General features: G+C 34.5%; 1 protein-coding gene across 3 annotated transcripts; it reads left to right on the top strand.

Annotated features, from left to right (window-relative positions):
- The first annotated feature begins 894 nt into the window (after positions 1-894).
- Positions 895-12,589, top strand: LOC111033075 (protein abnormal spindle-like). Of its 3 annotated transcripts, XM_022313662.1 has the most exons (15): positions 899-1,375; positions 2,921-3,106; positions 3,222-3,434; positions 3,536-4,352; positions 4,442-4,558; positions 4,728-4,851; positions 6,003-6,376; positions 6,455-6,675; positions 7,381-7,503; positions 7,570-10,476; positions 10,570-10,695; positions 10,753-10,933; positions 11,009-11,193; positions 11,274-11,414; positions 12,192-12,589. In XM_022313662.1, exons 1-15 carry the CDS (start codon positions 1,361-1,363, stop codon positions 12,399-12,401), a joined length of 5,940 nt encoding a protein of 1,979 aa, XP_022169354.1. In that variant the 5' UTR covers positions 899-1,360; the 3' UTR covers positions 12,402-12,589. The 3 variants fall into 3 exon arrangements, 2 of the variants coding, with proteins under 2 accessions (XP_022169354.1, XP_022169355.1); XR_002604367.1 differs by lacking the exons at positions 11,274-11,414; positions 12,192-12,589 and having other exon boundaries at positions 895-1,375; positions 10,570-10,697; positions 11,009-11,122; XM_022313663.1 differs by lacking the exons at positions 899-1,375; positions 2,921-3,106; positions 3,222-3,434 and having other exon boundaries at positions 4,193-4,352; positions 4,425-4,558.
- Positions 12,590-12,845: the final 256 nt, after the last annotated feature.

Genomic DNA, 12,845 nt, shown 5'->3' with positions numbered 1-12,845 from the left:
AAATATTTTTAGTTTTATTAATAGATACATTATAATATATTAAATGTAGGAAAGTAGATGAGAAAATATGATATCGCCATATTGGTACTTGAATGGGAAATATGGGACAGATCCCCCCAAGGGCTTGATATAAATATGTATAAATATGTTGAGCACCTCCAAGTTAAAAACTGAAATTGAGCCTATGCTTAGGAGTCGGTAATATTAACTTAGTAATAACCGACCTTAATAATATAATTGGTATAAAGCATAGTTATTAATGTTGAATTTTGGTCAGCTTATAGGACAAAAATAATAAGCGTCTAATTACGACCAACAGGGCAAACCTACGGTAATTACATTGGTGTCATTAGAAGTGGCTTTGAGGGCAAAATGAGACAATAGCCCTCCCCCCCCCCTCACACACACACACACACACAGGAAGTTCAGATTCCCTCCCATTCCGAAAATGTAAGGTGGATTATTATTTATTAACCATAACTCGCAAATCCCGATGACTTAATAATGTAGGTATTATTTCCAAAAACATATTGGTATTAACCGTAGTCAATCTAACGCGAAAATCGACATTTAATAAGAAATAAGTTTAGACTCGAGGCCCTCAAGTTGAAGGCTTACCCTACAGGCTACAATCACCCACTCACATTAAAAGGCAGCTTACGGGCAGTATATGTGGTAACGCAAAGCCAGTGGCAAGTTCACAAGGAGCCACAACGGAACTCTTGTTCCGGATAAGAAAACTATGATTTGTGAAAAAAATAAAGCGCGGTTAAAAAACCAATCGAGTAACCGGAACATTTGGGTAATGACCCAACCATGGTTACCTCGAAGCTCGCCTCCACCACGGAGGTTACACGATCAGCATATTTCAATATGATAACGATTAACGGCCCCCTTCGCCTCGTGTCCTCGACGGCATCAGCTGCTACCGCGGTGGAAGTCGATTTGTTTTTAATAGCAATTTAACGGAATTTCCGTCCGGACGGTGTGAGTGGTATGACGGACGGCGAGACTAATAAATTCTAATTTCCAGTCCGCGCGCTGCTGCAACAAACCAGTCTGTATTATAAATTATAATTGTTGTTGTTATTACGCCGTCGTTTCATTCAATACTATTATCACATGGCGACGACAACCGGCACGGCGGCACTGGAACGAGTTTCGTCCACGATTATTTGAATACAAGATTAAATACTATCATTTATCATTATTTTACCAATATTATTATCGTCTACGGTGTTGATATTTTATTTTCGGTTTTTGTGTTGTTTGAGTTTGTTTTTAATTTTTTATTTAAATCTCCTACCTGCCACGAGATGAATGTAACGTGAAATTACGAACACCCCGCCGACCAGTCACAATGGCCAAGTTTGTAGTGAGTATCTGGACCAATTCCTTTGTATTATGCACGTATAATCACTGCAATTGTATTTTACTGCATATTGGTTCATTGATCCTATACACAATTTTTTCAATAAAATCCTATTTGATACCGTTGTCCTGCCGTGTAAATCAAACCAAAACAGGTCTCTTCTTGTAAAAGGTTATTGGTGATAAAAATAATATCTGTTTTATCATAGAATATTTAAAAACTGACTATATTCCTTGAAAATTGTTGGTTAGGTGCCAAAAAAACGTAAGATTCAAAACAATTAGGTACCTACTACCTTTTTTTTGGATAAAATAGAATGTTTACAATCTGTAATATTTATATTCAATACAATAAGTAAATTTGATAAAATATAAGGAACATAACGTGAAATTGCGTGAGGAGGGAGGCCCACCAGTGTGGATACCCTCTAACTTGGGGTGGAGAGTTTTATTTTTTTTTAAATTAGTGCAGTTCGGGATTCAAGAAATCTCAACACCAGTGTCTTTTTAATGGACGTGGGGTCGGGGTTATTAGCTATTCACTAGCTAAGTTAGAAATAAATGGATTTGTTTGGTAAACTGCTTTGGTGCGGACATTTTTGTAGTAGTTTTTAGCTGTTTTAGAGACTGTTTCAATTTTAAGATTTTTGTGTAGTGAAAGGTTTGAGAAGTGCCATGGCGCAGATGTTATTTGGCAAAGGGAGATAGACTGAAAGGCTTGTATAGTCCGTATTTGGGAGGGCTTAGTACAACCCCATATTTGGATGCCATAGGCCCAGATAGGGTTTAGCATTGATTAGTATATTAATAACTTATTGTTAATAGAGAGTTTGGATTTGAGGATAGGTCATAGGATATTACCTATGAGTTAAAATAAACTAATAAACTAAAGAACAACCAACATAAATTATGTTCACAATGTACATTTGAATATTATGATTACCAGTTACAAGACTAGATACATGATATGATATTTCTATACTTCAATATTTAAAGATTAAATATATTTTCTAATTAAATAGGAACTTTTTAATACTTACATACAGAAGGTACAATATTGTATTTATAGTTCACGGTAAGCTACTCTGTAGACAAATTATTATTTTTTCTTAACCATGTATTTCTACACCTAATCAAAATTACAATTCAAATAATAATGGTTACTGTTTCTTATGAAATAAAATGTGAGTTGAGAATAATCACATTTTATTGTTAATCATTCTAATTCAAATTTATTATTTATTATCTGTAATGAGCATCGTTAAGCCCTAAATAACTTAAATTGTAGGAAAATACTGTTATTTATAGCATAATTAATTTTAAACAATGGATTCTTTTAAAAACCTACCTAATTTTTTAAAATCAAATTAAAAAGAGTTTAAAATTATGCACATGTCCATACTCCGTACCCATACTTAAATATTGATATTACCTAATAGCACTAATTCATTTGAAAAAAACGATAGATAAATTATGATTTTGAATGATGATCATATTCATACTATGGACCTACCATATTTTAAAGTTATTATATTTTATATTATTTTAGGTTGAATTTTCTCCTCCGGAAAAAATTAAATCAGAGCCATACGATGTTACAGATTCAATTGTAAACTATCGTATGGTATTAGCACCATTTCAAAAACAAACTCAAGTAGAATTCAACAACATTAAACTTAAAGAAATTGCAGTGAGATTTTTGACAGTTGTCAATCCTCTTGACAGACATGGACAGGTGAATAAATTGATACTTATATTAAAATAACTGGATCTACCAATTATATTGTTTTCTTGAATATAATAGTAAATAACCTACCTAATAATTTTATAAATATATCAAATGATTACAGTTTGTTTTACCTCCTCCAAGTGACGGTGTTTATTTTGATGTTTATGAATTCACATTAGAACCCAATTCTGAATGTGAGTTATCAATAACTTGGCAGCCATCTCGACATGGAAATATGCGTAAATTAATTAGAATAGAACAAGTCGATAATAATAAAAAATATGATTTTGTTATTTTGGGGAATTGCAATAGTCCTCCACACAAAAATTTAAAAGTACGTTAATTTAATGAATTAATACATGATAATTAATTGATGATTGGTTTATTACACGTGTTTTAAAAATTTAAAAATGTAATCATGTAATATATTTTTAGAGTAATACCTCAAAATCAAAAATTTCAAATTTGACTAAAAAGCAATTAAAATGTGGACTAGAAAAAGTACTGCCGAATAAGACAAAACATATTAGTTCTAAGAGTGAAAGAATTATTCTCGTAAAAAACCACCCCCCAAATATACCAGAACCCATTAGTGAAGAAACACAGCCTATCAGACGACAAACATATTTAGTTGGAGAAAAAGAGAATCTTCCAATTTCAAAAAAGATTTCATTAGGTAGAGATACAATACTTAAAAGTCCTGAACGCAGTATTAAACGTCCAGATCAGAGACGTCAAGATCACGTATTTAATAAACATTTTAACTTTAAAAATCTGAACAATAGTTCTAGCTCAATGAGTGATGATTCACTTGAGAAACCATTAAACAAAATTATTATGAACATTTCTCAATTAAATGATTTATGTTTAACACCATTAAAAAGTACTGAAAACTTACTTTCTCCATTTAGTGTCAAGAAACAATTTAATAATTTTGATAGCCGAATGAGTTTTGATGTCACTGATGGACTATTAGATTCTAGTTTATCAAATTCCTCTATATTTATACCACAAGATGAATTAGCCACAGCTTTGACTTATACACCGGAAAATCAAAAGCCAACTAAAGTGTGTATGAATCTCTGGAATAAATTCATAAAATCACCCGAAGATGAATTAACTAATGGTGGTACAAATGATGGATTACATACTATCAACTCACAACCTTTTGTATCTTCTTCAGAAGTTGAATCAATCGACTTTGAGCAAAAATGCAAATGGTCACCTACACATACTATTCATCAACCTACAAGTACAGTAACAGATTAGCATAAATATGTCTAATATTATTAGCAATTTTAAATTTATTACTGTGTCTTATTAGTTTTTTTTACATTGCAGTGATTACTTGGAGTGGTACAAAACCAAAAAGACCGTCATTTTCTATTAAGCACTCTCCTTATTACAAATGTAGTCCAAAAACATCAATGACGTCTAAGAACAAAGTGAAACAATGCAGTAAGTAAATGTTATACATTATTCAGGTTACGGATCAATGATTATGGGTGTGAGTACTTGCTTAAAATCCAATTTATAAAATGATAGATTTATGTTATAGCCTATCCTTGAATAATATTATCTTACAATGTATTAAAAAAAACTCATTGAATTATAAATATTGTTTAAGGTACAAATCCACGAACAACACGTTTGAAAACTCCTAAACTAGATAAGTATGATGAATATCTTAAGTGCTTAGCGAATCCACAACTCGTATATCACAATAATGCTGAAGACCCATTTTTAAAAATGTAAGTAAAATCATTAATATATTATGTAGTATGTTCAATAAATTACAATATGATAGAGTACAATTTTTTAAAATTTATATCTAGTTGGTTAATTAAACTACTGTAATATTTTATTAATCAAAATGTGAATATCGAGGATAAGTTAACATCAAATAGGTTTTAAATATAATTATTATGATTGTAATTCAGAACGATTTGATTAAATTTTACTAAAAACTCTTCAATTTGTGCATTGCATGAATTTCTTTACGTAGTTAAATTAAATTAAATCACATTTTTTTTATAAAATAAATTTTCTTTTTCATTTTTTCTAAAAATTAACCATTATATAATTTTAATTTCAACAACAAATTAAAATATATAAAACCATTTCATTTTTATTATTATATGGATTAAAACTTTCATTATTATTTATTAATTAATAATCAGTGTTGGATAGTAACTTAACGTGCGTTACTCGTTACTGTAACAAAGTTACATTTTTCAGTAACGTTGTGGTAACTTTGTCATTATTTTTGGGTAAACCAAGAGTAACTACGTTAATTATTGAGAAGTAACTTAGCAGAAGAACTCGTTACATTATAAATTTAACTTTTTTTTTTTTTGGAGTGGGATATAGCATGGTGCTACTTCACGAGGCAGTCCTTCCCCTCGAATTTGCATCAGAAAATATAACTATACTAATAATTTAATTAGTATGTAATTACAACATTTTTTCAGTATAATCTAATAAAATTATATAAATAAACGATTTTGTGTTGGTGTTATTTTCAATTTTTAACTGATTATAAACATTGATTACAGCCTATACAGGCAGCAACTCTTATAGTTTATTAGCTGATTTATTTTTAGATCACCTGATAAAATATGTACATTAACATACTAACAGACAGTCGTACGGATTACCGCTTATAATTGGTAGGCCGGAGCTTTTTTCAACAATTCATAATTATATTATCATTTATTTAACATAAGAGTAACGTCATTGTAACTAGTTACTTTTGAGTAAAAATGTAATGTTACGCATTACTTTTGTTCTTGAGTAACCAACAAGTAATCTAGTTACCTATTTTATTTTGTAACTTGTAATGTAACTTAGTTAGTTTTAAAAAGTAACTTACCCAACATTATTAATAATACACACCATTTAGGTCTGAATACTATGAAACAGAATGGCTAGACCGCCAAGAATCTGATATGATTCGTTGGTTAAATGCAATGCTCACACCGACTGAAAAGCTGGTAGATGAAGAACAATCTAGTGACTTAGAGCAAGCAGCTATGGCTTGGGTAGAAGCATCCAAGACATGTCATAAAAATAAACCTATGCAATTTGCCACCCAAAAGGATCTGTTTGTAGCACAAATGTACCGGCAGTCACCACAACAATGGAGTGCGTTGCGCAAAGCCACGATAAATCTCATTACATCTTCAAATGTAACATCTGTCTTATCAAAATTAACTGTATCAATCGAGAAAGATCTCATTACTTTAAGAGATGATCGTCAAATACATTTAGACTTAAGTGAGATTTATTTATTTATAGTTACTAAGTCTAAAACTAAACTTATATGGTTAAATATAATTATTATTTTCTTTTTAGGTTTAAAGAAAAAAATTATTGATCTGCTAAAATGTTACAATCCGCTATGGTTTAGAATTGGCTTGGAAGCTATATATGGTCAAATTGTTCATGTAAAACCTGGATCTAATGATTTAGATGGCATTGGCTGGTTTGTTCGTAAAAATCTGTTTAATAGTGATTATGTCAAACAGAAATTTACCAAAACTACTGTACTACAAGTGAACCTGCCTTCATATAATGTAAGAAAAAATATTTGTTTCTTCCATTTATATTTTATTGTACTTATGGCAAAATAAAAAATAAATGTTCATCAGTAATACAAAACAAATGTATCTACAGACTTTGTCACTACTTTTAAAAGGATAATTTATTGATTTTGTGTAAAAACATAATTAACCTATTATTTTTTTCTATTTTCTATGAACTTTGTAATATTTCTAATGTTTTTTTTTATTTGAAGCTACAATAACATAGATTAGGGATCGGCAATCCGCGGGCTGCATTTGACCCAAGATTAAAATTTATAATTTGTACAAAAATCACCAACTCAGATAATGTGGACTGCTAACTGTAGATTAAAAGTTGTTTGTAGATACTTTGTTAAATTATTAAGCCTAACAGTTATTAACTTAGATAAACTAGTTTTGATATGACTATACAGTTTTGTTTAAAAAGAAATAAGGTATATTCAAGTTGTGGCCTGTGAAAAATGTTATATTTACTTTTTGGCCCTTGACATATTTTGATGTCACCTAATTTTTCAGATTACCGACCCCTGACATAGATTATTGGCTTTTGATGTTTACAATGTGTTAATATAGATATGGTATTTTATATAAAGTTTTACATTTTGAACAGAATATTTTAAATTGAATGTATGGGAATTGTGTATAGAATGTCAGAAACTGTTTTAATATTTAATAATATTTCCTTTTTTACTGTAGGCTGCCATGAAAAAGTTTATTTTGAGAAAAATATTTATGCTCATATATTTTTTGGATCGCGCTAAAGAACAACAATTGATCAGACATAATCCGTGCTTATTCAAAACGGACTCACCATATAAAGTTAGTGATTTGACCATTTTTTTAAATCTTTTTCGACAACTGATTGATACTTGTTTCTATTCACAGAGTAGCTACGACTTAATGATGGGATTTTGTGCTGACATGGTGACTGCACATGGAGACATAGTTCGTCGGCTGCGAAGTATTGGTTATAACTTGACACATAAACAAACACATTTGGATGAAGTGAATTACGCAGTTAAGTCTCTAAATGACCTAAGGGATGGCACCAGAATTACCAGAGTTGTAGAAATTTTATTTAAAGGCAATCCATTGTCACAAAAACTAAGACTTCCGGCTATATCAAAGTTACAGAAAATCCACAATGTTAATTTAGCTTTCACACGAATATCTGAACATATATCCGTTGAGGGCAACATAAGCACTCGTGACATTGTGAATGGTCACAGAGAAAAAATCCTATCGTTATTCTGGCAGATTATCTACAAGTATTTAACTCCAAAATATAATAACGCTGCTACGAAAATCCAAAATTGGTGGAGAAATAGCAGTCTGAAACTGGTCATATCCAAGAGAATCCGAGCCAAAACGATTGCCAAACGTCACTTGGCCGCCTCTAGTATACAAGCTCGCGTTCGAGGCCATTTGATTAGGAAAAAATGGCCTCAATTGCGAGCTGAACTGGTTGAAAACCGAGAGATGTTGCATGCGGCTTCCACTACAGTCAAACGTTATTTAAAAGACAAGCTGAAACTATTGACAGAAGATCGAAAACGGTTTATAATTTTAAGGAGAACGGTAGTGTTTGTTCAGAAAAAGTATAGAAACAAGATGACTATGGTTAAGGAACAACGGAATTATTTAAAATTGAAACGGTCAGCGATAATCATCCAAAAAGTGTTTCGAGGTTTTATACTGAGGAAACACTGGCCTAGAATCAAGAACAATTTAATTGCGGATAAGACGAAACGAATTGCTGCCGCCAATACTATCAAGCGGTTGTTGAGAAAGAACTTGCCACCGACACAAGACCGTTTAACTTTTTTGAAGTTAAAACGGACCGTGTTGTATACCGAAAGTCTGTACGTTGCAAATAAAATGACGAAACTGCATACAGAACGTTACGCCGCTCTAAAAAGTGCAACCGTATTCGTCCAGAGACTATTCAGGGCCAACGTGTCGATGAAAAGAGAACGCGAAAATTATTTAAAAGCCAAACGGTCGGCTTTAATGGTCCAAAAAATGTTTCGTGGTTTCGTGATGAGGAAATATTGGCCGGACGCTCGAAACCGTTTAGTGTCTGAAAACGGGAGACGGGTCGACGCCATAAACACGATCAAGCGGGTGTTGCGGAAAAGCCTGCCGCCAACCCAAGACCGCTTGACGTTTTTGAAGTTAAAACATACAGTGTTGTACACTGAAAGTCTGTACGTCGCAAACAAAATGATGAAACTACATGCGGAACGTTACACCGCTTTAAAAAACGCAACCGTGTTTGTGCAGAGACGGTTCAGGGCCAACGTGCTGGCGACAAGAGACCGAGAACGCTATTTGAACTACCAGCGGTCGGCCGTGCTGATACAAAAGACGTTCCGGTGTTTCGTGGCCAGAAAACGTTGGCCGGCGACGCGAGAACGGTTGCTGTCGGATATGGAGAGGCGCGTCGCGGCCGCCAACACGGTGAAACGGGCGCTGAGACGAAACCTTCCGACGACCCAAGACCGAGCCAACTTTGTCAGGGTGAAAGCCGCAGCCCTGTTCGTACAACGCGCATGGCGAGCCAAGCATCTGATGATGGTGCAGCGGGAATGGTACACGACGTCGCAATACGCCACCGTGTACGTCCAGCGGACGTTTCGAGCAAAGGTCGCTATGAGGTCGGGCCGCCGTGAGTACCTGAAGGCCAAACAGTCGGCGGTGTTCATCCAAAAGGTGTACCGCGGTTACGTGGCCAGGCGTATGTGGCCTGATGTCCGGGACCGGTTGGTCGCCGAACGAACGGAGCGGGTGCTTGCGGCCGACGTGATTAAACGAGCCCTGCGACGCCGGTTGCCGGCCACCCAAGACCGGCTGAGTTACGAACGGCTTAGGCATTCGGTGGTGGCCGTTCAGAGGCGTTACCGGGCCAACGTGGCCATGCGGACACAGCGAGAAGCATACCTGATGCTCAGGCGCAGCGTATTGACGATTCAGCGGCGGTTCAGGGCTAACCTCCTCGCTAGACGCGACCGCCACTTGTACATGAGACTAAAGTTCACGGCCGCCGGACTGCAGGCAGCCGCCAGGGGCCACTTATTTCGACAGCTGCAGTGGCCATCGCTTATGGTTGAGCTGACCAGCCGTCGGCTACTGTTAACCAGGTGCGCCAACACCGTCAAGCGAACACTAATGAGGCGGCTGGCCGTAGATGATCGACGACAGTTTCTGGAGCTGCGACTTGCTACGGTCAAGGTCCAGTGTTGGTTCCGGGCTCGTAGGCAGGCCCGCGAGTACGCCAAACTGCGCGTCGCTGTTGTGACGGTGCAGCAGCGGTTTCGGGCCAACCAGGCCGCGAGACGACAGCGAGAAGAGTTCTTGCGTGTACGCACCGCAATGGTTCTGCTTCAAGCCTGCGCCAGGGGACATTTGGCACGCGTCAGGTGGCCTGTTGTGAAACGTGACCTACAAGCGCACAGTGACCAGTTAGCCGCGGCCAGCAACAGAATCAAGAGGTTTTTGCGCCGATGCCTGCCGACCACCTGCGAACGTTTCGAGTACTTGCGCCTGAGACAAGCTGTGGTCGCAGTGCAAACTCGTTACAGAGCCATGGTTGCAGCAAGACGTGGTCGGATGGATTACCTCCGGTTGAGACTGTGCACTATTGTATTGCAGAGACGGTATAGGGACCGCAGAGCCATCAGGGCAGCTATCTTATTGCAGGCACATGTCCGTGGATGCTTAGCACGCTGCCAGTGGCCGCAGCTCAAGCACAGTCTAGCAGCCAAACGGAAACTTGAGGCAGACTTAAAGCTGGTAAATGTAGCCTTCTTTCGTTGTATTTTTTCTTGTCAATTGTTTTTGAAAAGCGTTCAATGAATCAATTATATCATATTTTGTTACGTGTAGGAGAAGAACAAGGCTGCGTCCAAGATACAAGCAGTTGTTAGAGGATTTTTAACTCGCGAGAAATTTCCTAGGATCAGAGATGAGCTAATAACACAGAAACGTGCGTGTGCTGTCACTAAAATACAGGTGTGTATATATAGTTATACGAGGTTCAGAATTTTAAATTTAGGTTGGTAATTTTAGGCTCTTTGGAGAGGTTACTGCGTTCGAAAAAAGTACCAGTGTCGACGTGATACTGTCAGAATGCCCAGAAGAAGTGCCCAGACGTTGGGCAGAAGACACAACGATGTTGTGAAGATATTAAACAAGCAAAAGAGAAACGAATACTCATACAAAGAACTTGCCACAGTCTTTTGGAATTTGGGTGAGTGTAAACTTAAATGCATTTTACTCCCAAACCTGTGGTCTCTTTATAAAATTCAAATTTGTTACGTTTTAGACACATGTACGTCGTTATCCAAAGAGCTATGTATGAAGACAGCTGATGGTGTGATTGTAGATTACATTTTCCGTTTCCTGCAGTATTCTAACCAATCACAACCGAGCATTGAGGCTCGTGAACCTGCCATCCGGGTACTCATCAATTTGCTTAGGTACCATGAAACATCATGGATCATTTGGACAGTGAGTTAAATTACTTAATTGTTTTATCATGGATGTTTATTAAAGAATAGTTAGTCACCCATACTTGGATTTATTTACAGAGAACTGTAAATGCTGACATGATCAAAGAGCTTATCAAAATGATGAAGATGAGCTGTGGCAAATTTGGTTCAGCAAATAAACTATTTTGTTTAATTGCCACCTTGATATGGATAGTTTTGCAAGACCCTGAAAAGAAACAGGTAAATCATTGTATACTCAGTAAACATCCATACACAATTTTATTTATTAACTGTGTCAAATTAAAAAATAATATTTACCAGACTGTCTAGTATTTAGGTAGCCATCAAAAAAAGTGTTTATAATAAATGGTCTTCAATTATAGTTTTTAAAAATTTTTGCTGTAGCCTAAACCTTTTATTTATAATTTTGAGAATTTTTTTAAAATTATTCTTGTAAATTCATTTTTTAAGTAAGAAAGAAGGAGGACAATTTAACCCAAGGCTCCTCATAAGATGCTTTAATAGCAGTTTAAGATGCATGGGCACAATCATTTTTTATATGCATTTTTCAAATGTTGACAAATATTATCAAAATACCGAAAATGTTATTTGAAGTTAGAAATACATAATAGTTTTTCTTTTCAAATCTAATAAAAATTAAAAATACTAATTCTAATTTAATAAGACATTTTAACAATTTTAACAGAAAATTCCCAACAAGTTTTTCCATCTTCATCAAAAAACGAAAGTTACTCTATTATTTCTATTATAGCAATGAGATATTTTTGATTTTTATTAATTGTTAAATTTGATTATTTATACAAGTATGCTAAAATGACACGACGTTCCTGCACAGAATCGTTTTTTTATGCAATGATTTATCATTTTATTTAAATATAACACATCTATAACAACAACATACTGGATAACTAGTATACAGCAGAGCAGTCTTACTTTTTTTTATTAAATTATATACAGATAATACTATGTAATAATTTATATCTTATTGTGTTTTAGTATTTTAAAAGCAATCCAATTGCTGCAGACTTCAAATACATGATGGATTCACTGAACAGAAGGTACAAAACTCACAAAATAGATAAGAAATTAATGGTGCTGCCATCAACACGGCCTACGTGGTACATTGGCTCCAAATGTCAAAAGTGTTTTGAATCTGATCTCTTCGCCACAATTCAGGTCTGCAAAATGTTGAATATCATAAAATAATTGTAACTATTTTTTTACGTTTTAATTATAAATTATTATTATGTTTAAGATCTTTTATTACTATTAACTGTTGAAACTTTTTAATTGTTTTTTCTTTTATTATTTAATAATTTTATCAATTGTGTATTTTATTTTTTTACAATCTTTTGGTGTTTTACCATTAAAAATCACTTTTATATGCCATCTCATTTTTATGATTTTAATGGAATTTTATACAGTGATTTATTTTTACAACTATATTCAATGATGGTCTAAAGAAAATATAAAGATTTATAGTTTAAATAATTATATGTACCTAATTGTGTAAATATAATTGTTATTTTTTTTTAATTTGTGATTCCCTTCAACAATCTGTTGCGATCCAGATATGGAGTTCGGTTGACAAGGGTCGAATCAAATGAATTTACTCGTAGACAAATTAATTATTGTTATAATTTTATTGAA

This window comes from Myzus persicae, unplaced genomic scaffold, assembly GCF_001856785.1.
Source record: "Myzus persicae strain clone G006 unplaced genomic scaffold, MPER_G0061.0, whole genome shotgun sequence".
In the NCBI taxonomy this organism is placed as follows: domain Eukaryota; kingdom Metazoa; phylum Arthropoda; class Insecta; order Hemiptera; family Aphididae; genus Myzus; species Myzus persicae.
This window is presented reverse-complemented; position numbering and strand designations above follow the sequence as displayed.

Bases quoted from the DNA above. Each gene is read 5' to 3' on its own strand.
- LOC111033075 (XM_022313662.1), top strand. The intron at 3,107-3,221 runs GTGAATAAATTG...AAATGATTACAG, and splicing joins CTCTTGACAGACATGGACAG to TTTGTTTTACCTCCTCCAAG. The intron at 10,696-10,752 runs GTGTGTATATAT...TGGTAATTTTAG, and splicing joins GTGCTGTCACTAAAATACAG to GCTCTTTGGAGAGGTTACTG.